The 25955-nt window shown below is 40.0% G+C and overlaps 7 protein-coding genes across 8 annotated transcripts; all 7 read right to left on the reverse strand.

Annotated features, from left to right (window-relative positions):
- Window positions 1–370: 370 nt before the first annotated feature.
- On the reverse strand, window positions 371–1429 carry LSM04_007447 (Mitochondrial substrate/solute carrier; the record flags this gene model as incomplete). Its single annotated transcript, XM_067332307.1, has 1 exon — window positions 371–1429. The coding sequence occupies one exon, from the start codon at window positions 1427–1429 to the stop codon at window positions 371–373; it is 1059 nt and encodes a 352-aa protein (XP_067187019.1).
- Window positions 1430–2610: 1181 nt separating this feature from the next.
- LSM04_006460 (PPM-type phosphatase domain) lies at window positions 2611–4038 on the reverse strand (the record flags this gene model as incomplete). The annotated part of the gene is made up of 1 exon (XM_067332308.1): window positions 2611–4038. The coding sequence occupies one exon, from the start codon at window positions 4036–4038 to the stop codon at window positions 2611–2613; it is 1428 nt and encodes a 475-aa protein (XP_067186984.1).
- A 657-nt stretch (window positions 4039–4695) lies between these two features.
- On the reverse strand, window positions 4696–14799 carry LSM04_003221 (uncharacterized protein; the record flags this gene model as incomplete). 2 transcript variants are annotated; one of them, XM_067332310.1, is made up of 1 exon in its annotated part: window positions 4696–14799. In XM_067332310.1, the coding sequence occupies one exon, from the start codon at window positions 14797–14799 to the stop codon at window positions 4696–4698; it is 10104 nt and encodes a 3367-aa protein (XP_067186833.1). The 2 variants fall into 2 exon arrangements, with proteins under 2 accessions (XP_067186833.1, XP_067186832.1); XM_067332309.1 differs by having other exon boundaries at window positions 4696–6363.
- An 808-nt stretch (window positions 14800–15607) lies between these two features.
- LSM04_006591 (uncharacterized protein) lies at window positions 15608–17860 on the reverse strand (the record flags this gene model as incomplete). The annotated part of the gene is made up of 1 exon (XM_067332311.1): window positions 15608–17860. The coding sequence occupies one exon, from the start codon at window positions 17858–17860 to the stop codon at window positions 15608–15610; it is 2253 nt and encodes a 750-aa protein (XP_067186990.1).
- Window positions 17861–18406: 546 nt separating this feature from the next.
- Window positions 18407–20140, reverse strand: LSM04_007031 (uncharacterized protein; the record flags this gene model as incomplete). The annotated part of the gene is made up of 1 exon (XM_067332312.1): window positions 18407–20140. The coding sequence occupies one exon, from the start codon at window positions 20138–20140 to the stop codon at window positions 18407–18409; it is 1734 nt and encodes a 577-aa protein (XP_067187003.1).
- Window positions 20141–22580: 2440 nt separating this feature from the next.
- LSM04_002328 (WW domain) lies at window positions 22581–23162 on the reverse strand (the record flags this gene model as incomplete). Its single annotated transcript, XM_067332313.1, has 1 exon — window positions 22581–23162. The coding sequence occupies one exon, from the start codon at window positions 23160–23162 to the stop codon at window positions 22581–22583; it is 582 nt and encodes a 193-aa protein (XP_067186801.1).
- Window positions 23163–23781: 619 nt separating this feature from the next.
- On the reverse strand, window positions 23782–25887 carry LSM04_005434 (uncharacterized protein; the record flags this gene model as incomplete). The annotated part of the gene is made up of 1 exon (XM_067332314.1): window positions 23782–25887. The coding sequence occupies one exon, from the start codon at window positions 25885–25887 to the stop codon at window positions 23782–23784; it is 2106 nt and encodes a 701-aa protein (XP_067186933.1).
- Window positions 25888–25955: the final 68 nt, after the last annotated feature.

Here is a 25955-nt window from a genome sequence, read left to right on the forward strand (position 1 = left end):
TCTTCCCTTGTTATTCTTCTTGTTGTTTCTCTCTTCGTATAAGTGAGTGCTTTGGGAGAAAAAAAAAAGAGAGAGATGTGTAGGGTAAAGTTTGTTGTTTTGTTTTGTTTGTTGGGTAAAAACACAGGCATACTACACATTACTGTGAAAAAAGAGGATAATATTAGACATATCCACAATAGATTTCGTACAAAAAAAGAAAAAAGAAAAAAAGCATTAATAGTAAGAGTGAATGCAACACACACAAAAAAAAGAGAAAAAAGACGTATATAAGAAAAAATAAGAAAAATACTCACCGTGAAAAACAAGAGAATATATATCCTCCTTCATGGTTCTCCTCCACTGTGCAAGTGTGCGTATACATTTCTTCTCATGATTGCCAGACATCACCGTCTTCTATGCCGGCATTGCGAAAAAACTTCAGTGTGGCCTCCACTCCCACAAAAGCCGCCCCATTCGCCGCAAATGCACGCACAAGTGCCGGTGCCATACCACGATAAAGTCCAATAAAACCACGATGATTGTACAATCGTCTTGCACACCGTGTCCACCCCATATATTCCCCTTCTTTCGCAATTTGTATTTTTGTTTTAATGGTATCAAGGGGAAAGATAAGGATCCATTGGGTGACCCCAGCACAGCCACCCGCAAGAAGAATGCGTGGTACATCGTGGTTCTTCTCCCCACCAATGAGACGAATGAAGGTGGAGTAACTAAATAGATAAACTCCAGTACCGGGTATATCACGAATAAGTGTCGCCGTGTATCCGTTAAAAAAAGATTTAATACCTCCTTTTTCATACAACCGTCGTGCACAGTGTACAGTTCCAAGATAACGCCTATGTGGAAAAAGACGCTCTGTCTGTCGGCGTATTTTAACAACTTCAAAAGGATTCATAATTGTTGCATATGCTACACCAGCCCCTGTAGAGGCTATAAAGTTCTCAAAATCGCTAAGTCCGCCACCCGTTCGAAGATGTTCAGAAAGATCTTGTTTCGGATATCTATCACTACTAGAATTAACCATAATGTCTCTAATGTTATATCGCTTCTCACCACTAGTAACGTTACTATTATGATCGGGTGTCTGCGCATACCTAACAACAATATGATCATCATCATTGTAGTAAAAACCAGATGAACCGTTACGAATCATTATATTAACAATAGAACTATAGGTCCCAAAAAGAGCCCCATTCGCTAATCCCACAGCACACATCGGGGCACAAATACCTTTATAAAAAGCCCGTGTACCCTCTGCATGATACATCTCCATCGCCGCCTTAAAACCATTTGTTCTTGCCAAACTTGAAACGCTAGATACACTTCCGGCGTTTGTGCTCTGTTGCCATACTTTAATAGTGTCAAACGGATGTCCAACAAGAAGCACAGAGAGTCCACCCATCCAGCCCGCTATGAAGTCGGTCATTAAATCAGAAACAATATATATATAACACTATAAAAAAGAGCAAAAAAACAGATGTACGCCAAATTCTTTCAGCACGTATAAACCCCACAAACTCAAACTCACCTTGTCCTTTACTCTTTACGTCACTTTAGGTTGAGAAAATAAGAAGAACGACAGAAATTAAAAATTATATATGTGGTATTCACAATATAAAATAAAAAAGCAGATAAAGAAAAAGAAGCACCACAGGAAGGCAGAAATAAGAAAATATTACTTGATACCACAGGAAGGTGAAATAGAAGTGTCATGTCAAGAAAAAAAAAACAAAGAAATCCGAGGCTGTTGCAAAACAAACAACATATTTTTATTTTTTGCTTCTATTCATCGCATTTATTTTCTGTTGTTCTTTTTCACCGTTTATATTACAAGGCCACCTTTTCATTGCTTTCATTCCTCAGAAAAACATGCTTAAAAAAAAACAAATAAGTAAAAAGGCAAGAATTTTGCAATAACAACCAGTGTAAGCGTTTAATATATATACTTTGCTCCTTTCCTTCACTCACTCAAATCTCCTTCTTTTCACTAACGTGTTTTCCACGAAAAGGGGTTATTCCTTTCAATTGATGGAGATATTTCACGTTTTCGCATGTGCTTTTGCAGTTTTTAAATTAAAAAAAAAGTGCTCTACAAAGAAGGGTTGTGGAAACGCAAAGATTTTCCCCCCTTTACCCTTCTTCCTCTCCTCAACTCAGTCCTTCTCAATATTCGCCTGAGCAACCAAAGCAAATAAAGAAAGGCAAAAAAAAAGAACAAAAGAAACGACACATCGCACAAATTCTATACAATAACCGGTCAGTTATTTTCTTTTTTTTTTCTTTTCTTTTCTCTTCCCCGGGTACGTCTGGACGCGTTAGTAATGTATGGGTGTATAGGTATGAATTCTGTTTTCTTTTGTGTTTCTTCGCAATACTCGTTTCCATTTGTGATCACTGAGAAGAATACAACAAAGATCTCTTCTTTTCTTTTTTTTCCTTTTCTTGTGTTTCTTTTTCTTTTCTTTTTATCCCTTTTATTCTTGCGCTTTCCTCTTGGATACCACACCACAAGCTGGAGCAAAAGGCTAATATAACAACACAAAAACACATGAATATTGCCAAGAACGGAAGTAAATAAATAAATAAAAAGGGGGAAAAAAGACATAACTATTCTCGCTTTGTCTTGCCGTCCGCAAACAATTCCTCCAGATAAGGATCATTCCTGTTATTGCTACTTTGTGATGGTAATTCAACCTCGCTGGAGGTAATAATTAACAAATGTGGCAATTGACTAGCATCGTTCTGTTGTTTCTCTTTCACCAAAGAACTTTCCCTGCTTGCGTGAGCTCCACTGTCAGCATTGTTGGATTCCTTATTCTTGTTTACATCAGATGTAATAGATGATGATGATTGTTTGTTATTAACGGATGAATTAGTTTCAGCAGTGATAACTTCGCTATCCTCCTTCAGCTTCATGGCAGAAGGTGGGGACTTATTCCGTTTAAACTGAACAATAACAACGGACATATTATCACATCCAATACCAAATGGATGTGGTGAAAGACATCGTTCAATGAGTTCTTCCGCTATTACATCGAGTGGAACTCGACGCTTTATGCGCAGACGTACAAACTCCACCACCTGTTCATTACTTAACACATCCCAAATACCATCGCAGGCTATAACCGCAAACTCATCACGATCACGATTTAAGCGACTAAATCGAACTTCTGGGGCACTTGTAACTGCCTGTTGATCCCATGATACTTGTGTGTTGGATTTAAATCCAAAATCGCCGATAGCTCGACTTAGCGCCAATGCTCCATTTACACGGCGATTCCATACATATCCCCCGGCGCGTTCTATGCGTGATTGTTCGCTGGGGAGAAAAGGCTTGTGGTCGTTACTGAGAGCTACGGGTTCTCCATCACGGCAAAGAATAGAACGGCTATCTCCAGCATTACCGCAGTATAATTCATCCTCCTTGACAAACAGAACCACCGCCGTACATCCGCTCTTTTCATTTCCGTAATTTGCATAAAGGTGTTTGTCAATGTCTATAAATCCATCATAGAGGGCTTTTGTATAATTTTTATCCTCAAAGGCCGCTGTTTTTTTAACGAATTCAAATATATTGTCACCACAGAATCTAGCCACATTAGCACCACTATGACCATCAAACACACCAAAGAAACCACCATCCTCATTAAGTATGGTCACATGATCATCCTCCATTGTTCGTCGCCATCCCTGCATACAGCTAAAACCGTATGAAAGCCAGTTATTCTCTCCTCGATCCGAGACTTTTTGAATATTCGGTTGCTGCATAATATCTGCTCGTCTAAGCATATCACGGAAGTCCGCCTCCTCTCCCGTAACCGTTACAAAGCGGAAGAGATGATCAAGAAGGCTAAGCGCCCCACCAAGCCAAAGAAACACCAGCACCAGCATCGCCGTAATAATACCCACATTTGTTCCTACCCAATAGCAAAAAAACATTGATACGGTAAATAATAAGGAGGAGCGAATCAACACAACTTTCCGTGCCTCAAACGGCCGTGGAGGCAGGGGACGAAATACCCTACCACCTGCCATTATATATATATATATATATATATATATATATATACCACCACACAAACCTACTGATTGATTAAATGGCAATAAAAAGAGAAAAAGAAGAAAAAAGAAGGAAAATAATCTGTTGCAAGCAAAAAAAAACCCTATGTGGTACAGACAAGAACCATGAAAAAGAAGAAAAATAAAAAACAAAAGGTTAAAATTAAAACGCAATAAATGTAAGAAAGCAAATCAGTGCAATCAAGAGCAATAACAAAAACAATAAAACAATAATAGGATATATTTTTCAAAAATGCAACTCCTCATTTGCAGATCACCTCTACTGATGAACTCTGCGCTCAGATTTACCAAAAACTGTAGTACCACACGAATTTATTAACCGTGTGGACCAGACAACAACTAAAAGTATCCCATGCTGCAAAAAAAAAAAAAAAGAAAGAAAACAAAGCTAAAATCAACAATAATACTGAAGAGCCGCGTCTCGCCTAGAGAGACAGAGTAACCAGAAATAAAAAGCAATGAAAAAAAAATCACCGTTCCAGAAATGAAACTGACCTATTCGAGATCTGTTCAGTAGAATAAAACAAAAGATAACAAAAAGAAAACATATGACCGAAGGAAATCGAGGAACCGTTACAGAAACCCTCAATTTTTAATGTTCTACAAAAATTTTCAAGAATCCAGATAATCTGAATCTGTATCGGAAAATTCTCCACCATCAAGAGTGCTTAAAGAGGTTGCAGTACGTTCATGTTGTCTTAGAGGAAACACTCTGTTCTCATCACGAGGGATAAAACCTTGATTTACATCAGAATAAAACAGTCTCGCCCTTGTAGCAAGTGGTTTGTGTTCATGCGTATTGATTTCTTCCCCTTCTCCCTCAGAATTCGCACTATTATTTTCTGGACTTATAGCAACATCCAAAAGATGTCCAGTTTCTCTTTGTAATAACGGACGTCTGTAGCACTCCAGAGGTAATTGATCCAGCATTTCTACACCACCATTAATTCCAGGGCAAACTTCATAAACGTACTCCCCAAATCGATGTGATAAGAAAGGAGTAAGGAAAGTAGATTTCTTCTTTACACAAAGACTAGATGACTCTAGTTCAACAGAAGAAGGTGTCTGCAATTGCTCGCACTCCGCTGTTTGCCACTCTTTTCCAGTATCATTATCATGAGATGTCTCTTTATTTACATTTATAATAAGCGGCAATACGCTGCCTCCCTCTTCTGTGTGTAATGATGCCTGCACCGGCGATTGATCAATCAAGGATTGTGAAGAGACACTCCGTGCTGCACCTTTAGTTGAATGTACGGAGAACGAGTCCTTAACAATGTATTCAATCAATGCCGCAATTAAATTCTCATCATCTACGAGGGAAACCAAAGAGGGCGGTTGTTTTCTGGAATCACAGCCTATTCGAACTGGTACTTTTGTATGTACTGGAATTTTTAAACTTCTTAACTTTTCTGAGACCTCATCTGCTAGAAATAATACCGCAAATCGTTCAAAAAGTGGGGTTTCATCCACGACGGAGTTACGGGTGGAGTCCACATTTAAGCCACGCTCTAAATATGGCCGAAACTTCAAGAGGAGATCTGTAACATATCCGTGATTCTGTTTATGAAAGGATAAAAGTGCGGCAATGAGAGCTAATATTTTACTCCATAACGACAATGGAGTCTTGGAGGATTGAAATAATAACATAAAAGGTGTTATTACTAGAGATTCAAACAAGTGTTGAAACAATACTACACTCTCTTCAGACAAACGATGTTTATCACATGCGGATTCTGTACAGCTATGAAGAGAACAGAGATCTGTTGTATGGCTTCTCGATTGTGATAATCCAGTCGCATGCGAATCCTTGTAATTATTTTTTGTTAAAACTACGCGATGTAAAAGTATATCAATAGAAGAAACACCGAATGCCTTGGTCCCCATTAGAAAAAATTCTTTTAATAGAAATACCATCCGAGTACACAAACTCTGTAATGTCCACTCTTGCCCACTTGGAAATTTAACCAGGCATTGTTTCCATAGATCAACAAAGGAGCAAAAGTAACGGGCAAATGAATTAGATAGGGATGATCCTAAACAGTTAGAATCCTTCTGTGACGTTGTTCCTCTATTACTTTTATCCTGACATCCATTTATATTCATTTTCTTTACAAATGCCATAAACCTTGGGGCATTAGTTTCCACATTAATGAAATCCCAGTCACACAGTACCAACAACTCTGAAAAGGCAAGAAATAATGCGCTCTCATCTTTTTCATTCGCGTACTCATTTAAGAAATTTAACACCGAATCATTTGTAGGACTAGATCTACTCATAAAATCATACAATGATATAATACTTCCACCTTTTTGTCGATTTATCACCGCCCTGCCTTGGTGAAAGAGAACAAGTTGCACAGCCAAACAATCTGCTGCTACATTAACACATAAGTGGTTAAGTGGAGATATGGTGGGAACTGAGATATGAGCTAAATATTGGCTGCAACCGTAGCGATGAAAAATAGCTAATAGATTACATGCTTCATGCCATATATTTGATTTTAGTAAGAATGAAAATCCAATCCAGAAACATAATAAAAGATAACGTGTAGGAAATGCACTATTAAAATCAAACACTGTTGTTAATACCATTTCTTCTGGTTTATCATCTTCTGCCTCTCTTGAACGTGTCCGTGTACAATAATAAGTTTCGTGAATAATTATATCACGTAATAAACAACTCAATGATGTTAAAACGGAGGTACACCACATCTGATCTTGTGATAGAAAAGAAAAATCCAATGATGTGTGAACATCGTGATTAATACTTCTCATATGAGAGGCGAGAGCCGCAAGAATACGACGGAGTGCACTTGCCTCTGCGAGTTGCATCGCCGTTTTTTCCATCCACAGTCGTCGACCATCACAACTCACGAGGAGAGCCCCAGTTGTAAAGGCAAGCGATGAGGACAAACTTCTCGCAATCTTCATAGAAAGTAATGAAATATAAGGGTAGGGAATAGGCGATCGGAGTCGTGCATCCATCTCATTAAGAGAAGCATTTCCACCATGTTGTAGCCATGTGGTGGATTCATGAAGACATCGAAGTAAAAATCGACGTCCTCTTATATTTCGTCCTTGACCTGCAATACTCAAGAAGAGTTCACTGAGCACTACATCTGTGGCAGATGAGGCGGAATCCGCAAGACTTTCATCCACTTCAACTTGTTCAAATAGCAATGACATATCATGAAACAGAGCATCCCCACATTTTCCAAGGAATCCTTTAATTCCTCCATTATTATCCATATTCACACTATTACCATTCGTATTGGCGTTATTATTATTAGTAGTAGTAGTATTACTATTAGTATTACTACTAGCATTGTTGTAGTTTTCCTCATCACGTTGGGCCATAACATTGCGTTGCTGTATACGTGCAAGCGTGAGTTTAAGCCAATGCTTGAGTGTTGATGGGGCACGATAACTCCCCTCGGATGTGGCGCCTTTAAGTTGACCGCCGAGTGCCTCAAATGACGCCTCCAATACACGAAATCGCAATAACAATTCATCTCGTCCATCACTACGCTGTACTTCTCCACAGCCAAGATGTACCAACAGCATACATGCAAAGTGGAGGAATAATGAAAGTAAATCACGTTGTAATAGACGAAAGGCCATTCCGGTTTTACTATCTGGTTCTTCTTGCTGTCGCTGTTGTTGTCGTCTTGCGTCTTTCTTGGTCTCATTTTGGAGTTTCATGTCTGTTTCTATCGTCTCTCTAAAGCTTTTAGCGGGAATATTTTCGTGTACAACCATTGTGTCATCGCTGTCCCGTTCAGAATCTGCATCTACATTATTCACAGTTGTATTTGCCACTCCTCCTCTTCCTCCGCCTTCAGTATCGACATAAAATACCGTTGAATGTTCATTCCCTGAGGAAGAACAATCGTGAGTGTCTAATGCAGTTTGTCCTGCATGCGAACCAACCCGCTCCACTTCCTCCTCCACACTCTCATCACCTACTACCTGCAGACTTTCATCGCTAGCAGAGCTACTGCTACTGCTACTCCTACTACTACTGGTAGAAGTACTAGTAGCATTATGATGTTTATGCTTTTTATCTTTATTATTATTATTATTATTATTATTATTATTATTATTATTATTATTATTATTATTATTATTATTATTATTATTATTATTATTGCCACCATAACCAGTTTCAGCCGCAGCCTCCACAACCTCACCCGCTAAAGCAGAGGTGTAGCTAGGGTAATATCCACTCAAGCCCTTTGCATCTACCAAAGATTCCTTCCGCATAAAGCTTGAAATCGTTCCCAAATCTCTGTCTAACTCCTTCCAGAGACGCCATCCCAACCGTTGAAGTCTCTCTATTGCCCAGGAGGCAAAGAACAACACACTCACAAGAGGTCGTACAAATCCTACTTCTCGAAGCATTGTGGCATCTTCTCGAATCTCGCTTGAAACACTACAGGCACCATGATCGATTGGTCTTTCCCTCATAAATGGACCGCTTGCGTCACTCTTTGCATTATCCATTGTAAATCGCGTATTACTTTGCCATATATTTTCTTCCATAACCCACAAACTCTTTCTGCGTGCTGCACCACCTTGACTAATTTTTCTGCTAGCTTGCGATTCCGCTTGACTGAAACTGCGTGAAAGACAAACGGTTGAACTTGGACGAACCTCATCATCTCGTATAGATTCCAAAAGTGTATCGACGGTATCATTCTTACAATTATTATCAGCATTACCTTCAATTACCTTACTGCGTAAACTCTTCATTTGATAAAATGAAAAGAGTAAAAAACTATAATATGCACCACGTGAACGACCATCAAGTTTACCACCATGTGCTTTTCCTTGATTTGTTAACTCATGTGCAATGTAACTATCAATGTAGTTGGTTACAATACGTTTCTCTGATAATTCCATTGGTATGGTTACCAAAAGTGATACAAAACGCTCTCTTTCACGTCCCTCATACGCTATCCAACCACCCCATAACTCCGCAAGGGCATACTCAGATATTGAATTTCGACACGAATGCGTAACTTGCAGAACAATACGAAGATTAGCCTTTGTGGGTTCTACACGTCGCAAAAAAAGTGTCAAAAGCTTAAGTGCAATGCGTTGGACTTGTACTGGGTTATTAGATTTGCGCTGCGCCGAAAGAATATCCCCACTAGCAATTTTAAAAAGATGTTGGACAAGACCACTGGTGTGTTCCAATTCTCCACGACTGTGATGATATGTTTTTAATAAGAGACACAACCAGTCATCTAGTGCATCCTGCGAAAGTTCACTTGGGGATTCACCACATAGAAGCATCAGAAAACTTTGTGCTTTAAAACGTGTAGCAGCATCAAAGACACATCCAGCATTAACATCTTCATACAAGTACGCTAAACTGTAAAATATTATACACGGATTCCACGTTAGTTCGGTTAAAGAACCATCAAATCGTAAAGAAGCTGATGCATAGGCTGAAAACGTATCATTACTTGTTACCTCAGTCTTTGTGTAGGATAATTCCACTTTACGAGATTGTTTTCTAGAAGGTAAAGTTTCTACCAGCTTACTCGACTTTGCTGAGAGTGCCGTTACAAGTACTGCAAAAAATGTACGATGAACAGGACTTCCTATAGGCAATTCACGGAGCACCCGAAGTGCATACTCTAAAGATGGAGAATCTGCCAATAATAAGGTTACCGCAAGATCGAATATTCTTGGTGCACTTTTCTCAAGGTTATAATAATCTGTTTGGGATGCCTGTTGTAACCATTTAAAGAATTTTTCGGCAAATGAACTTATAATATTCTTATAATTTGAAGCATAACGAGAACCTTGAGCAAGTTCTGATGATGAGACCACTGATTTTAAAGCGATAATACTTTTTTCCATGGCTATAAATAAACTTTTGGGAGACTTCGTCTTAAAAACACTACCCCGGGCACTCATATGTCCTTGAAGGAACCAATGTACCTGATGTGTTAGAGAATAGAGGACTTTAGGTAAGAGTTTATTCTTTAAGTGCGGTTCCAAATACTTGGTCTCTTTACAGTATACAAGACCGATTAAATCACATAAAAGTCCTCGAAGCAAAATTATAGGTCTAATTTCCCAGTATAATTCATGATTGCTTTGATACTTATTATCACCCTGGGAAACAGTTGGAGGAATAAAAGGAAGTGCCAACCAAGAGTTTACAGATACCCCATTTCCTTCACTTAAGGTTTTTCCCAACTCCTCAATAGTGAGTCGTCGCTCACCTTCATGTCTATCTCCATATTCTTTGCTAACCTGTCCACCTAATAATATTGAATTAATAAAATCTTTTAGAATAATTTCCATTATAGTGCGTTTAGTAGCAACCGTATCCTGCATACGACCTGGAGTCGCAGGTGGTTTTACAAAATAGCGTCGTCCAATAATGATAAGCATAGGAATAAGAATAGCAAGAGAGGCATTTACCACATGTTGTTTATCTTTCCGTGTTTTATTATTAAGCTGCGCAAGAATTTCAGAGAGACCTTTCACTATAGGATGACCACTATCCATCAAACCTGGAAATGTCACTAAAAAAGAAACTCCAGTAGAAGCCGTCTCTAATGGACCTACAAGAAGGAATTGTAGCAGATCCACAAAGTATGGTGTATTATTTTCACTGTTTATCTCATGTAAAATTAAAGGTAAAGTAATATTTTTCATAAGTCTCTGATATTTTTCATGACGATTCATAATTTGCCATCCAACATCACTTGTGTCATCCGGACCACCGAGATAAATAGATTTTCCGCCTTGTTGATGACCAGGACGATTACATTCTATTCCACGCGTTAAGCGATTAGCATCTGGTGATACTTTAGCATTATCTACACATATCAATAGAAAATAGAATGTGTAACATGATCGCCAAACAGATGAATTTCGCTCCATATAACGTTTTATACCTTTCTCTACCACTTCGCCTGTAATAGCACAGGCCACTGGTACAACAGCAGAGCCTGGGCAATAGCCATACATCGTAAGGCATAATGCCGTAGTGGAGATGAAAATAAAAAGGGATGGGCTGCTATCTTCTGATAAACAACGAACACCAAATGGAGCGGTAGAAAGTGAAATATTTCGTTTTGTACTTTGCATACACAATCGAAGTTTTTCCTGTAAATTGATACAGGTAGAGTTAAAACTCTCTCGTGAAAACCTTCGCTTATTATCGATTCCCCATTTTTCATCAATAGAATGTCGTGACATCAATAGTTTTAAATCAAATTGACGAATAATTGGCATATAATGCTCTTTCTGAGATGCATACATATCACTAAATTGTTCACTAAGGTCTGTGAAAATATCTGCCAGTGCTAAACGTGAAGAACCAACCTCAGTATTATAGGGAGAATAATTACCAGTGAGATTAAATGAAGTAGAGCTCATAGGTAAACCATTAGAGATATTTACATTACGAGCCTCAAGTGCTGCCTGAGATGCACTTTCACAATGAAGTCTATGTAAATGTAGGAGTGATGCCAGTAACTCAAGTTGCATTAATGCGATTCGACGTACTTGTCGTCTGGAGTGTCCTAGTAAAACCACAGAAAGTCCTTCTAGAGTATCAATAAGGGCAGCCCCACGCAAACCTGTAATAGCACACCAATCTTGAGCACTAGATGAGGACATTGTACTAGAATCATCTGATAACTGAAGATTTGTATCCATAACATTTAATAGCCAATTCCATCTTTTCCTACATGATGTCATTTCTTTTTCATTCCTTTCATTGCGAGAAATTTCCCGTTGATGGGATTCCATTGTCAAGGGAGCATCACTTACTTCCGTCTTGCTGGCATATAATTCGTTATTTACCATAAACTCCATTCTATCCCGTAATATAGACAAGTGCGTAATCATATATTCTGCTAAATATTCTACACGATCATCCTCATCATTTACCAAAAGAGTTATTATGCATTCTGCTAACCGGTGAAGAGCCAGTGCAGAACTTGACAAATTACCATCATTCTTATCATGCAAATAAAATGGGAATACAACACGTGAAACTGCCTCATATAAAGGTGTTTTAGCTCCTACAAGTATCATAGGTAATGTAAGATGTTTATCCAGTACTTTTTCTGGTGCAACCCAAAACCGAGAGGCAAGAATTATATTAATAAGTTGAAGTGCACGGTCTAGTGTTTCTACACTTTGTCCCTCAGTAGTAATATGTCGTATATATACAAAGGAAGTTTCACGCAGTTCATTAACAATACGAGGTATTTCCCTTGCTTGTTTTACAAATTTCAAAACATTTTCTAAATGAACACTACGCCAAAAGATAGTAGCTCCTTCAATCGTCTTAACAGCTGGATTATAATAAGAACCGTAAATGGTAATTAAACTAACAATTCTATCTTTAACATGTCCTTTCAGTTCTGTAGAAGTACTAGAAAATACATTCATTCGACTTTCATACTCCATTACTGTACTGCAGACTAAATTAGAATCGCTTGTAACAGATCGTTTAGAACCAAGAAAATGATGCTTTGGAAAGTATTGTAATCCACATAAAGCTGAAATAGTACGCATGGCAATTAATTGACCACGGGAAATGGGAGTGCCCTTACAACCTTTTAATGCAAATTTCACTTTTGTTTTGACTTCTAAAAGTTTCATAAGCCATTGACAAGCTCTAGAATGGAATGGTTCTTGTTGAAGAGAAAACATTAACAACTCTGAGGCCGCAGCAACAGTGGATGGAATTTGTTGTGTTTCCTCCCAACTCTCATCGCCAATACTCTTTAATAACATCTTTTCCACACAATTACAAAAAGCCTCAATAGATCTTCCCCATTCAAATAATGACGTTGTCGTAGGATTAGTACAAACATCACCAAGTAAACCTCCTGCGTGAAGAGTTGAGTAGATAATAGCTATTCTATCGGCGTTATCAGCGGATGCGAGCCATAATCCCATAGTTTCAAAGAAAATAGGTAATCTTTCGGCTAATGTTTTCATTGAACATCCTCCAAGTAGAGAGGACATTGCAATAGAATACCACATGGCATGCTTTGGCTTACACCAGTTGTTTACCTCACTTAAAATGGTTTCCACTAATGGTTGAAAAATGGTTACTTCCATTTGCTGCTCATCTCGTCGACGACCATCATATGTACCAGGATTAAAGAAAAAGCATCCACAGAGTATAAGAGAAACTACCTCTCGTACTCGTTTATCCTTTTTCGAACATGTTAGCATTCTTTTAACAATATCCAGAAAATCATTTAAAAACCCCTGCATAACCGATTGGTTGTTGAAAATATGACACAATTGCATTGTACCACAAAATAACGTATTAAAATTATCACCTATCGCCTTATCACTCTTAGTATTGTTGTTGCCTTTTAATGAGGAATACATATTCGATAAAAACTCCGCCACCTCTTGCATATGTAAAGGGAGAAACGATGGAAGTGTTCCATTTAAAAATATTGGAAGTGTATTCGCCCAAGTCACATCTGTCGTACGACCAGTATCTTTTGTAGAGTCCTCCCACCACTTATGTCGTCGTATCCAAATAGATTCCATATCCTGCGCTAAGGATTCGTAATCCACACAAGAAGAAGAAAGTCCAGTCTTTGAAATAATATCACCCCAATTCACATTTTCCCAACTACGACATGTTAGACGGGCGGTTTTCATGACAGATGCACATGTCTGCACAACTCCCTTCCAGACACCATCCACAGCCTGTTCATCTATTTGGCAAAGAAGTCCATAGCAAGAGTGACTAAGCAGTAGATGATACATACCAGATGGCAACAACACACTATTTCCGGCATTTAGGAGAATAGAGTGAAAGTGAGCCTCTAAGTTTATCGCGAGATCAAGTGATAGAAAGAACACCGGTGGGAGATCACAAAGGCGAGGAAGTCCACCAGCCACTTTACGCACACGAGAGTGACTGCGATTACGTAGCACAAATCTAGCACAGTGGACTAGGCCAGCGGAAAGTATAAGGACAGAGTCCTCTTCTGCTAAAATAAGAGCAATACTGAAAGCCCATAGAACCTCTACCGTACTACTCAACATTTGAGCAGAACTGTAATTATATTGCTCAACACTATCACTACCAAACCCTCGTTTGATAAATGTTGATCGATTCCCACCATTAAATTGATGTGAACGCATCAATCGATTACTTAAAGAAGCAATAAGTGTTTCAATAGATTTCATCCCAGATCCTGTTAAACCTCCTGAGCAATCAACGGGAATCTGTTGGAGTGCATCATAGGTAGGTAATGAAGAAGCAGCTCGAGTTGTAGGAGAGCCACGTGTTCCCAATAGACATTTAATAAAAGTATTCCTCACCACTGTTAACTGGGTCACAATACTGTTTGTTTCAATACTTCGCTCTAGTAAAGTTAGACCTGGGGTTTCTGTCATATCATCTGTCCTTTTTGAATCTGTTCTTTCACCGTGCGGATCACATCGCACAGCTAGATCGCTATTCTCCTTTACTACCTCCGTTAATGTTTCATTTATCCATTTACCACAAGAACATGCCGAAATGTATTCGTAACGTTGGGTCTTTTTTCTCATAAGAAAGGCAACTAGTGTTTTTTTCTCTCGAGAAGAGCATTCAAACATACGTTGCAGTGATGCATCATAATCCGCGCAATCAATACCCTCAAGAAATTTACATACAATATTCGCAAAAGCCATACCGAGATTTTCGAATTGGTTCATTTTACCAACAAGCAAAAACAATAAAGCAACCGTATATATTTGATTATAGTATGCCTATATATATAAGAATATATTAGATAAATAAGAATAATATAGAATGTTTCGTTTTTTTTTCTTTTGCTTTTTGAGGGGTTTTTTTTTTTAATGTCCCTAAAAGAAATATTTTCTCGTGCACCAGTACAAAGTCAGTATACACTACAGGAAAGCGAACTTTTCACTTTTCCCTCTGTGTGTGTATGTGTTTTCTGTCCCTTGTTACCTTAAATCACTACTATGCGAGGAGAAATGAGGTACACAAAAGTAGAAAACAAGGAAAGGAAATGAAAAAAAAACAGTAATAATAGCGTAGGCTATCTGGTAAACAGTATCATAAAATATCATAAGCGACAAAACAAAATAAAAAATTTCCCTGTATACCACTCAATAAAGTATTCCCCTTCGTTTTCTCGGGAATTTGTTTCTTCCTTTATTCATAGTCTTCTATTATAAGGACAATTTCGCCATTTTTCTTTCAATATAAAAGAAAACAGAAATAACGAATAAAAATAGTAACAAAGTCATACCTATTGAGCAAGCTCGTATTTTTTTTTCTTTTTTGTTTCCTTCTATGTTAGCACCTATACACCCTCATTGTATGTGTTTATTATATAGGGAGAAAGAGAGTGGGAAAACGCCCCACACCAATGCCAACAACGTGACCACTTTTTACCCTTCTAAAATACCTATTCTAAGTAAATTACACCGAAACACACAAATATACCCCCTTATAAAGGCAATAAATAGATTAATGGAATAGCGGCCCCACCACTCAAACGTAAACATTGAATGGTGGTTTTGATCTCCCTGAGTTCGGCGGGGGTGTTTGTGGAGCCGCTCTAGCCACTCCCTTTGGTGGGGTGTAGAGACGATCATAAACGGTAAACTTCTTTCGTGTTCCCGTGGTTGGGGTCGTACTATTACTACTTACAGTTTGCATTTCTACTGTAGCTTGTGTTTGCGACCTGCCAAATAATAAACGTTGTTGTTCACTTTCATCTGTGAGAGTACTAGGAATAGTTGTCGTTGTCAAATTACGCGCAAAAGACTCCGGTGCCTTATTGCGCGGTGGTGTTACCGCTGCATTCTCTTGTGGCTCACAAAGGCGGTAAATACTATCAATACGCTCCTCCAAGGAGTACTGACCACTGTGTGGTTCTTTTTTTTTGGAAGCTCTACGGTTCACATTTGTGGAATTACTATCCTCTTGTTCGTGCGACACACGTGACGATAATCGCAGTGCATTCTTTCCATCTTTTAAAGCGAAGTGCCGCGTTTCTGGTGGAGTTATTGAGAGAGGTTGATTATTCCATTGTTCTCTCCCTCCAAATGCCTGCTGTGTCCATGGCATTTTCTGCGACTCTTGTGAATTAGAAGGTACATGTCCCGTAGCAGGTGGCATTGTTGTTGTTGTTGTTGTTGCTGCTACTACTGATCGAATAGCTGCTCTATCAAGTAAACGTTGGGCCTCATTTGTAAGATCAACAATATCAACTGAAAAAGATACATCGGCACAATTCCGCCGCAATGTGCTAAACCCCGTATGATGTTTGAGTTTTACCAGCTTACCAAGCAATGCCATTACATCTGCCTCATCAAATGTTGTTGGTACTTGGATTGATTCTATATGATTTTCTGTTTGGGATATTATTCCTTCCGGAAATTGTGTGGATTCAGAAATCATTCTCGCCTGACGCCGTTTTAAAAGAATACCTTCAACAATCTCTGCTACCTTGACCTTGTTATCATCATCATCATCATCTCCTTCTCCTCCTAATTCTTCCTCATCACTAGAGAAAACTGAAAAGTGCGAAAACCTTCCAGTTTTTTTATCCCCCTTTTCTTTAAGTGGACTCCATAAGACTTTCGTTTCATCTTCTGAGAGTTTAAAGCGTCCAATTTTGGTTTCTTGACTTGATTCGCCCTTCATAAGACGACATACTTCGCGTTGGAGACGACTGAAATGCACCACACTATTAGAATCCAGTGACGCATTGGTCGAAGAAGAACCAGCAGCAACAAGAGGAGTATTATTATTATTATTATTATTATTATTATTATTATTATTATTATTATTATTATTATTACTACTACTACTAGCAGTACTACCAGTAGTTGTACGAACTGACGGAGAAAGATCAATTCCTTTCGTTGCAACGAGATGACGCAGTACAGAGCGAGGGAGATCGGTAAGAAATGTAAAGAGTGAAAACCAGACATGAGGAGCCGCGTCTGTTTGCCGCACCGCATCCACCAGTCGCACCAATTCCGCTTCTACTCCCCGTTGTAGTGAAGGGGGCAATAAAAAGCCTGCAATTTCCTTCCCTGATCGCATTGGACTTGCGTAGATCGCCAAAGAAGAAAGCGGTGAGGCATCATCGCCGTCTTGAAACGGTATGGGGCTAATACAATCCAGCGCCTCCCCACCGCCGTCGTTATGACGACCATTGTTCTGCGTTGAGAGAAGAGCCGCCTCCATACGGCGGAGTTCCTCCCATGTGTAACTTTCTGTCTGTGTTGCCCGCTCTTCCGTTATGGGTGGATGTTTCTTTACAGACCCGTCTGCAGTTTTTGCAAAATTCTGCGGCTCTTTTGCTTTGTGTCTCGCCGTGTGCTGGACATCGGAAATCGCATGGTCATGCCCCAACACATGCGGCAATTCCTTCACTACGTTAGATCCCCCTACATGTAATTCTCGTGGTGAGTGTGAATCATCATAACCTCTACCCACATGCATGCCATTCGCAGAGGAGGAGCGAGCAAGACTCCCTTCTCGCCCAGATGTTGTAGTTCCACAAGATCGATCATTCTTTCCGCTTGTCATGGTTAATCTTCTGCTTGTTGCTGGTGTTGATGTTAATGGACTTGATGTACTATGGCGGTGTCTGGAGCTTGTACGATCAGCACGAGAAAGACGCCGGGAACGTCGATCACGCGATGACGATATCGACGGACGCTGCAAACACACCAGCGCCATCATACTTAATATGCCAAAACCGGCCCAAACAACCTTTTCCTTCTCCATGAGAAAGCATACGATTATCTGTTGTTTCTTTCTAGATGTAGATAGTTGTTGTTGCTGTTATTGTTATGTTCTTTTTGTTGTGTTAATACTGAATGTATTTTCTATTTCTTCCAATATCAGCTAACAATTGCAATTGTTGTTTTGTTATTCCTCCTGTTCGTGAATTCGCTTTGATCAACCCCTCCTTTTCCCCTGCACCTTATTACAGGCGGCAGATAATAACGATAATAAGAATAAGAAATAATAATTTAAAAAAAAGGGAACCCAACGGTATAAACACATTACCAAAATCAATAAAGAGAAAAACAGCATTATTATTACGCTGCGCACTTTGTTCGTACAAATTTCCCACATTTTCAACGAAAATACACCAATAAAAATAGTGATGTCTGACCAAAAAAAAAACATACAGAAAAGCTGATTAGAAGAGTCTTTCTCTCAATAAAATGTCTTCTTATTAAACGAAGTTATATATATATATATATATATATATATATATATATATATATATATACAGAGAGAAAGAGAAAAGAAAAAAAAAGGTGCTTAAAGAGATGCAACTTCAGGATGCATCACTGCACTTAGTCGTTGAAGAGCAATTCCTGCTGTCACCGATACAGGCAAACCAGCACCCGTATCATCATTAGCTTCGCTGATTGGTAATACAGAGACTATCTTGCTGCAGCGCCGTAGAAGAGAAAAGGGGGGAAGAATGCCCTCTTGTGGGATCAAAAGCACTACCGTTGTTCTCGTCATACTTGATGCATTATCGATCGCCGCACGAATATGATCTTCCGTATCACATAGACTTAGCGTAAAGTTTGCATCACGCTGATGTGTGTGCAACCACGCGAGTGACTCTGCAAATCCTCTCTCCTTCTGCTGCAACATCATCCTTTTCATCATCATTGTTGTCATGGTTAAATTCTTACTGCAAGAGTTATTCTTTGTTTTATTCTCATCCTCCTTCACTTCTTCCTTCACTGTTTCTTCACATCCAACGGGTTCCGTGTAGAGAAAGGTATGACCGCAGTCCAGAAACCACCACGTGGTGGGTGCCCCATTTAATTCCTCAAGTCGTGTTTGTAATTCATCGCCCCAAACTTCTGTGGATTCGTCGTTTTCCTCAAAAGATGCACCCAAGAAAACAGGTGGCGTGTAGTGTTGGGTTCCTATAGTTCCAACAACATTTATTTTTTTACGCCCAAAGTAATAGACATGATCAACCAGAAAGGCATTCGCACTACGAACAATACCACCCAGACTACGTTGATCCATCATATTTTCATACAGTACCGATAATCCAAAACGCAAAGAAGCTTCGGATGAAACTCGCTCAAAAGAGCACATGCGTAACAGCAGCTTACGAAGATTATGATGTAATTCCATAATACTTTTAATATCTTTTTGGTAGTATAAAGGATGAATAGGCCTTTCATCAACACGTGAGAGGATGGAATCTGTACCACCTTTCATAGGAATTTGTTGTTGAAAACACCGTTGATACGCACAGAGGGCATCCCATTGAGAACTACTTAACGCCCTATTATTACATTCCTCTGTGTTTACCGCCAAAGACCTTGAGGTTGGATAGTGCGAATCCAACACGGTGTAAAAAAGAGCAATACCCATAGAAGTAACCACATTGAGTGAGCTAATGGTACCATACTGTGGAACGTATACAACCTTTTTCGCCACGAAATCCCTATTGTTATCTTCAGTCCCATCCTCAAGGAATTTTTTACTTACACCATTGTTTTCATGCCCGATAACAAGACGTGCTGCAGCTGGGATACGACATACATGAATACTCTCTGCTCGAGGGGTGAAATTCTCCAACGCCACAAGGGGAAGTTGTTGAAGGAACGAATCATGCAAAAAGAAGGTTGCACCAAACTGAGCCACTTCACGCATTGTGGGGGAAACAATAACGGGAGTGTTGTTTACATACTCCTCCGGATGTTGTTGTTGTTGTGTATTATCACGTGAGTGTAAGCCTTGTATATCCTCCATACGCGTTAAGGCCAAAAAGGATGGAGGGGCTGCAATACCAAAATGCATACATGTACGTATGGAGTTCATCGCATTAAAAGCACTCGTGCATCCCTCCATTCCAACGTACATTTGAGAAAGTATACATCTCTGCTGCCATCCATACTGCAGTCTTTCCGACCATCGTGTTAGTGGATCAGCCGAAATAACTCTTTTAGGTGGCGCAGAAGCCTGTCTGAACCTCCGTGTGGTGTAAACAAGTCGCAGTACGAGAGAAAAAGAGAACATGACCGTGTACTAAAGTAGTGATTACACTAAAGTAATCATACGAGAATAAATGATCCCCTTTCTTGCTTTATTATTATTATTATTATTATTATTATTATTATTATTATTATTATTCGCCCTTCTAAATAATAGATCTCACACAATAATTCTTGATGACCAGTGCAGAGTAAAAAGCGTGTGACAGTTACTTGGTAAGAAAACAAGAAGAAGAAAAAAAGAAAATTTTCTCGCCCCTTTAAAGTAAAGTCACAATACTTGTGGAAAGAGACTACCTACATTGAAACAAGATGAAACCAAAGGCAAAAACCCTGTCGCATATTCGATCCCCAGACAGGGTAAAGAGAACTATAGTTAGCTTCATGTCAAAGGTATTAAAGAAAATAGAAGAAAAGAAAGAAGATAGATCATGATGAATCCTGCATAAAGACTAAGAATGAAAATAGTAACAATAATAATAACAGTAATCTTTACTTTTTAGACAAATGTTCTTCTCTACTTCTTTGTTCCGTTATTTATCCGGCTTGTTTCCCTATCCTCTTACACCTGTTCTATTAGAAAACAAGAAAAAAACAAGAAGCGATCGAGATTATCTTCTATTCTTTAGCTTACTATTCCCTCTTCTTTTTTTTTGTTCCTCTTCAGTTCCTTTCCTGTCTTCCACACGTATGAAGGTTCGCAAAGGCTTTGTTTACTTTCTTTTTTTTTTACTCTTTCTCCTGGTTTCTAACCATATTTACTGCAGTGGTTACTCACGAATATGCATGTCTCTGCAGAGCACCGTCACTGTTATTATCATTATAACCCTTCAAGAAAAAATAGTACGAGTTTACAACGGGAGTAGGCAATCATTATTCTTCTTCATGTTTAAAACTCTTAACAGGTGTCAATCACATACATAAATACACACAGAGAGAGAAGCATAAACCCACAAAAAATCTCCCTCTATCTTCACGGCCCTTTCAGTTCCTTTACCTTCATCTAAGAAGGAAATTCTTTTTTGTTTTTTTCATATTTCTTTTTTTCTTCAATACTTGGAATCCTTTCCCCTCACTCTGGTATCGCTTTTGACATCTTAAAGTTCTCACTTTTCCCATTTTATTCCGCTCAGATATACAAATAAGAATAATCTCTTTTTGAAGAGGTGAAACAAGAGCTGAAAGAGTCACAGAAGACAAAATACCCTTTCTTATTCGCAGACGCGGAGCCTACTTCATAAGGGATATAGACATGCTATTTAATGCTTGCCTTCATGGCTACTCTTCCGTGTGTATGTGTGTGTGTGTGTCTGTGCGAATCTGTAAGAAAAAAAAGAGAGAAGTCAACGCAGTGAAGAAAGCGGCCAAAGAAGAAATAAAAAAAAACCGAAAGCAATAACACAAATAAAGGGTCAATCATTAATGGAACCGGAAATAAAACCAGAGTAGACCAGAACATCACCATAAATGACAAACACAACATAGACTTGTTATATATATCTCATTTCTGGTTTATGTTCCTTCATTCTTGGTTTTTCGTTCAGAACGAACATGGCACCAATATCCAAGTTATTATTTCCGCTGCACCTTTGTTTAATTCGATTGACTTGGCGCCTGTAGACTCTATCCCAAGATGTGGGTTTCTTAAGTGAATAGATATTTTTTGTCCCTCTCTTATATTTTATTATTTTTGCTATTCAGATTAAATTAGATTACTATCTCAATGATAAAATTTGGTATGGAGTAATTAATTTCTTCATGGCCCTATCTTTCTTGCAGTTTTGGCCTTTTCCGTGGGCATTTCTCTCCTCTTCCTCTTTCTCTTCACGCAATTTCTTTCATCATCATCTCCCTGTGTGTGTGTTTTCCATCAACGACGAAAGGCTTTTTTTTTCTTCGAATTATTATCATTTTACTATAATGGTTATGAAAAAAAGAAAAACACCGACAGTGTCACATTCACGATCAGAGAGAAAGAAGTCAGTTCTATCAGAGAAATCCGCCGTACTTTCCCTTTAGCTTACATGTAATTGAAAGACAAACAACAAGGATCACTCAATAACAGTGGCAAAAGAAATAACAAGAGAGTAAAGAAAAATACATTGTCGTACACAAAAGCTAATGTAGATCTGTGTGCTGTGGTTTGTACTCGTCTCATTATTCTTTTTCAATCTTGATTTTTTTCCCTTCCATACTCCACTTGATGACAACTTGTTTCGGTTCGCCTCACTATCGTTATTCATCATCCGATTATAGTAAGGTCGGCTCTTTCTGACCTTTCTTCATTACTTGGTTTCAGCAAGAGAGTCAAACATGAGGTTTAATGTGCCCACATTCTTCTTTCACTCCCATTTTAAAATTTAATCTTTCTCTTAAGATCGCAATACCGTTTTTTTTTTTTTCTATAATTCTTAATTTCGTTTTTTCATTTCTTTTTGTTTCGATTTTTACCTTGATTAGTTTAATTACTCTTGTTGTTGTTGTTGCTGCTGCTGTGCAGAAGCTGCTGGTGTCTGCGCAGAAATCATTGTCTGTTGTATTTCCATGTAGTTTGAAGGACCATTGGTGTGAGACCCACTACCTGTCCCGTCTGCAGAGTTATTATTATTCATATCGTTCACACCGTTGCTACTGGTGTTATTGTTGTTGGTACCATTAGCAGCATTTTTCGCGCGGTAGGGATTTCCATCTCCACCTCGTTGGTTACCAGTACCGTGTGGAATTACTGCAAGTTCATCAGAGCTGTGTGCAAAGGCGCAGCTGTCACCCCAGGTGCACTTTCCACCATTTTGAATGTTCATACACATCTTTGTCTTGAGCTTTGTTTGGTCAATTCCACGACGCACGCGCCCCACGCGGTAACCTGGGGCCTGATTCGTGCGCTGCAGCACCTCTGGTGGTATCTGCCAGTGTGTGGTACGGGTGTTGTGATCAATGTAGTACACTTCACCTTCCGGAGAGTACGCCGCCTGCCAGCCAATAGGGAGCTGTAGTGCACCATACTGAGCCGCCGGTGCTCCACGATCAAATCGCTGGGCGTAAGACATCTTTACAGGATTAGTTTCTTGTTCTCAACGTCGTTTTTTTTATTTCCTTTTTTATACTCAATGAGTCCTTTTTTCTCAGAGAATATGCTTTCTTTCGGAGTAACGCCGTGTACTTTCTGTGGTAATTCGCCTTCTTCTTGCTTTAGGACTTGGGAATGGGTCGAGCGCTTTTCTTAAACGTCTTATTACGTTCCGCTTAGCGTATTACTTTAAAACGAACTTTCTTTGTTTAGAATCTCGAATCCTCTTCGGTGCTTTTTCTTCCTTTGTTTTCAATGTGAACACCATTCGTCGTTGGCAATGTAGTGGAAATAAAAATAAAAAAAAAGCAAAAAAAAAAGAACAAGAACACAAACATGTATACTTAAAATTCAATACAAAGCTTCGCTTACAGCCATATATTGTTTTTACTTTACTTTTTGCTCCAGTGATCTCGCTCTCATAGAGAGATAGAGAGAAAAAAACCTAATGTAGTTTAATACTGCCGATTTCACCACTAGCTCCACCATAAACACCACCATCATATGTTTTTTTTTTTCCTCCTCTCCGTGTGGTGGTGTCACGTGAAGGCGTTCCTTACACGCGTTTCAACACCTGCCCACACCCTCCACTGTCGTCACTACTTCTTCAGTGTGCGGTACAACTTCTTACGTGGGTACCTGCTGCCTTCCTCCTTCTCCTCCTTTTTCTCCTCGGCCGTGTCCGACTCGCTGCGTCCCCTGCGGAGTGTGTGTCGGAGCGTGGGGTTCAGCGGAGCGTTGGTGGGGCGGGCGGGCGGGTCGGTGAGCCACGCCTCCGCCTTCAGCGCGACGACAGTCCGCACCGCCTCCCGCAGGGCGGGGCCGCTGACGTGCAGCATCGCGTCGAGCACCACGCGGCCGGCCCACGGCGAGACGGCGAGCGCGAGGACCGCCGGTTTGAGGGCCCGCGTGAGGGCGACCCGCCGGCTGTCGAGGCCGCGGCTGCTGCACTCCCGCAGGAGCGCCTGGAGGGCGTAGCAGGCGTGTTGGTGCTGGGCGTGGGCGGAAATCGCCCGGGAGCCGACGGCGTAGTGTCCGGCGGGGCGGCCCGTCCGTCTCTTCTGCTTCTCTTCCTCCACTTCTTCTTTTTGGGATTCCGTCTGTTCGTCCTCCACCGCCTTGGCGTTCGTGGGGGCGTCGCGTGTCTCCTCTGCGTCCTCGCGGAGAAGAGCGTCCGCAACGGCAGAGACCACCTCGTCCGAGGCGTAGGCAAGCAGCTTCTGCATCACACGGGAACCCTGCGCGTAGGACAACATCTCGGGAAGGTCGGCAGTGAAGATGCGAAGCAACTCCTTTTCCAACTCCTCACGCAATTCACTCCCACCATACTGCAACATGGACTGAACAAGGTAGGACCCAGAGCTATGCAGGACAAGCTGAGGTAGTTCCTTCTTCATGTTTTTAAGCATCATCTGCGCCGTGGACACATCATCGCTGAAGCATTCTAACATCTTCTGCAGCACTGGTGAAGAGACAGGGTTCTGCGAAAGCGTAAATGCTGACTCTGCCATACGGCGTCGATAGTCAGCAGTAAAAAGATCACCTCGAGCCTCAATCACTGCTCTTAACAACATGGTACGTGCCGGATCCTGGGCAACATCCATAATATCAAGAGGTGCATCATCATTCGATGATGTGCCGGTTTTCATCAGTGTACACCACAAATGTTCCTGACTATCAGGTAGCGTCTTAAATGCTGCAACTGCCACAGCAACAGTGGTTTTATGCGATACCAGTTTTTCAACAAGTCCAGAAAAAGAGAGTAGACTCTCCCACATTTCTTTTCTTTGGGCGAGATCAGCATGTTCAAAGACTGTTACATAAGCGTGATGGTGCCGTGGAACAACACTGCGTTCATCCTTGCTGCTTTTTTTGGGTGGTGGTGGTGCGTTTCCAAAATCAGGTAAGGCAAATTCATCTTCTTCCGCTTCTCCTGCAGTTAATGAAGTCTCCTTAGGATTTAAGTATTCCTCTGCATATTCACAGAGATGAGCACAAATAGCATCCTTTATATTTATAGGGACCATTGGATTTCGAAGAAGTGCAGAGACAGTGGTATTTTCATTTGATGACTTAAAAAGGAAGTTGACATTGTCTTCATCAATTTCTTCATCTTCATTATCACCAAAAAGAGCCTTTACCACATTTCGCCAACCCTCTTCAGTGTTATCCATGTACTTCACAACAACACGCTGCCCATACGGATGCACAGCTAGAGAATTTAGGTAGGGCATAAAACGTTCCTCCACTACTTCGAGGGAACTTGGATGCTCAATGAGTTTTTGTGCAACATGATTGCCGAATGAATGTTCACAAAGACGTCGGAGTTCATCGGTTTCAACATTAAGCACAAACATCTCTGCAATTTCTTTCTTTTGCTGAGCTGGTAGTTTCTCCAGCAATTCCTGCACAATAACATTACCAACAGGTGAGAGACTTAGATCCAAAATTTTTCGACGGACATTAAATAGCATCTGCACTCTGATCAGTCCATCGCACTTATCGAGCATTGATAGAAGAATGTGATGCGTCGACTTGGTGAGGCACAGAGAGTATGTATTAGGCAGAATCTTCTGCACCACCTTTGCGCGCTGCTCGGGTGTTCCGTAGAGCAAAATAGCCTCCACTTGTTTCAGCGGCATTGACTTACCTGTTGCAACCCGCTGCGAGGTGTTTCTCAGAAAGTCCAAACGCATACCAGGCATTTTTATATCTGTTTTGTTTTAATTGTTAATTTTTACTTTGTTTTTCTTTTTCCTTTACACTCCCTCGT

This window comes from Trypanosoma melophagium (assembly GCF_022059095.1).
Source record: "Trypanosoma melophagium isolate St. Kilda chromosome Unknown ctg6segment0, whole genome shotgun sequence".
Lineage (NCBI taxonomy): Eukaryota > Euglenozoa > Kinetoplastea > Trypanosomatida > Trypanosomatidae > Trypanosoma > Trypanosoma melophagium.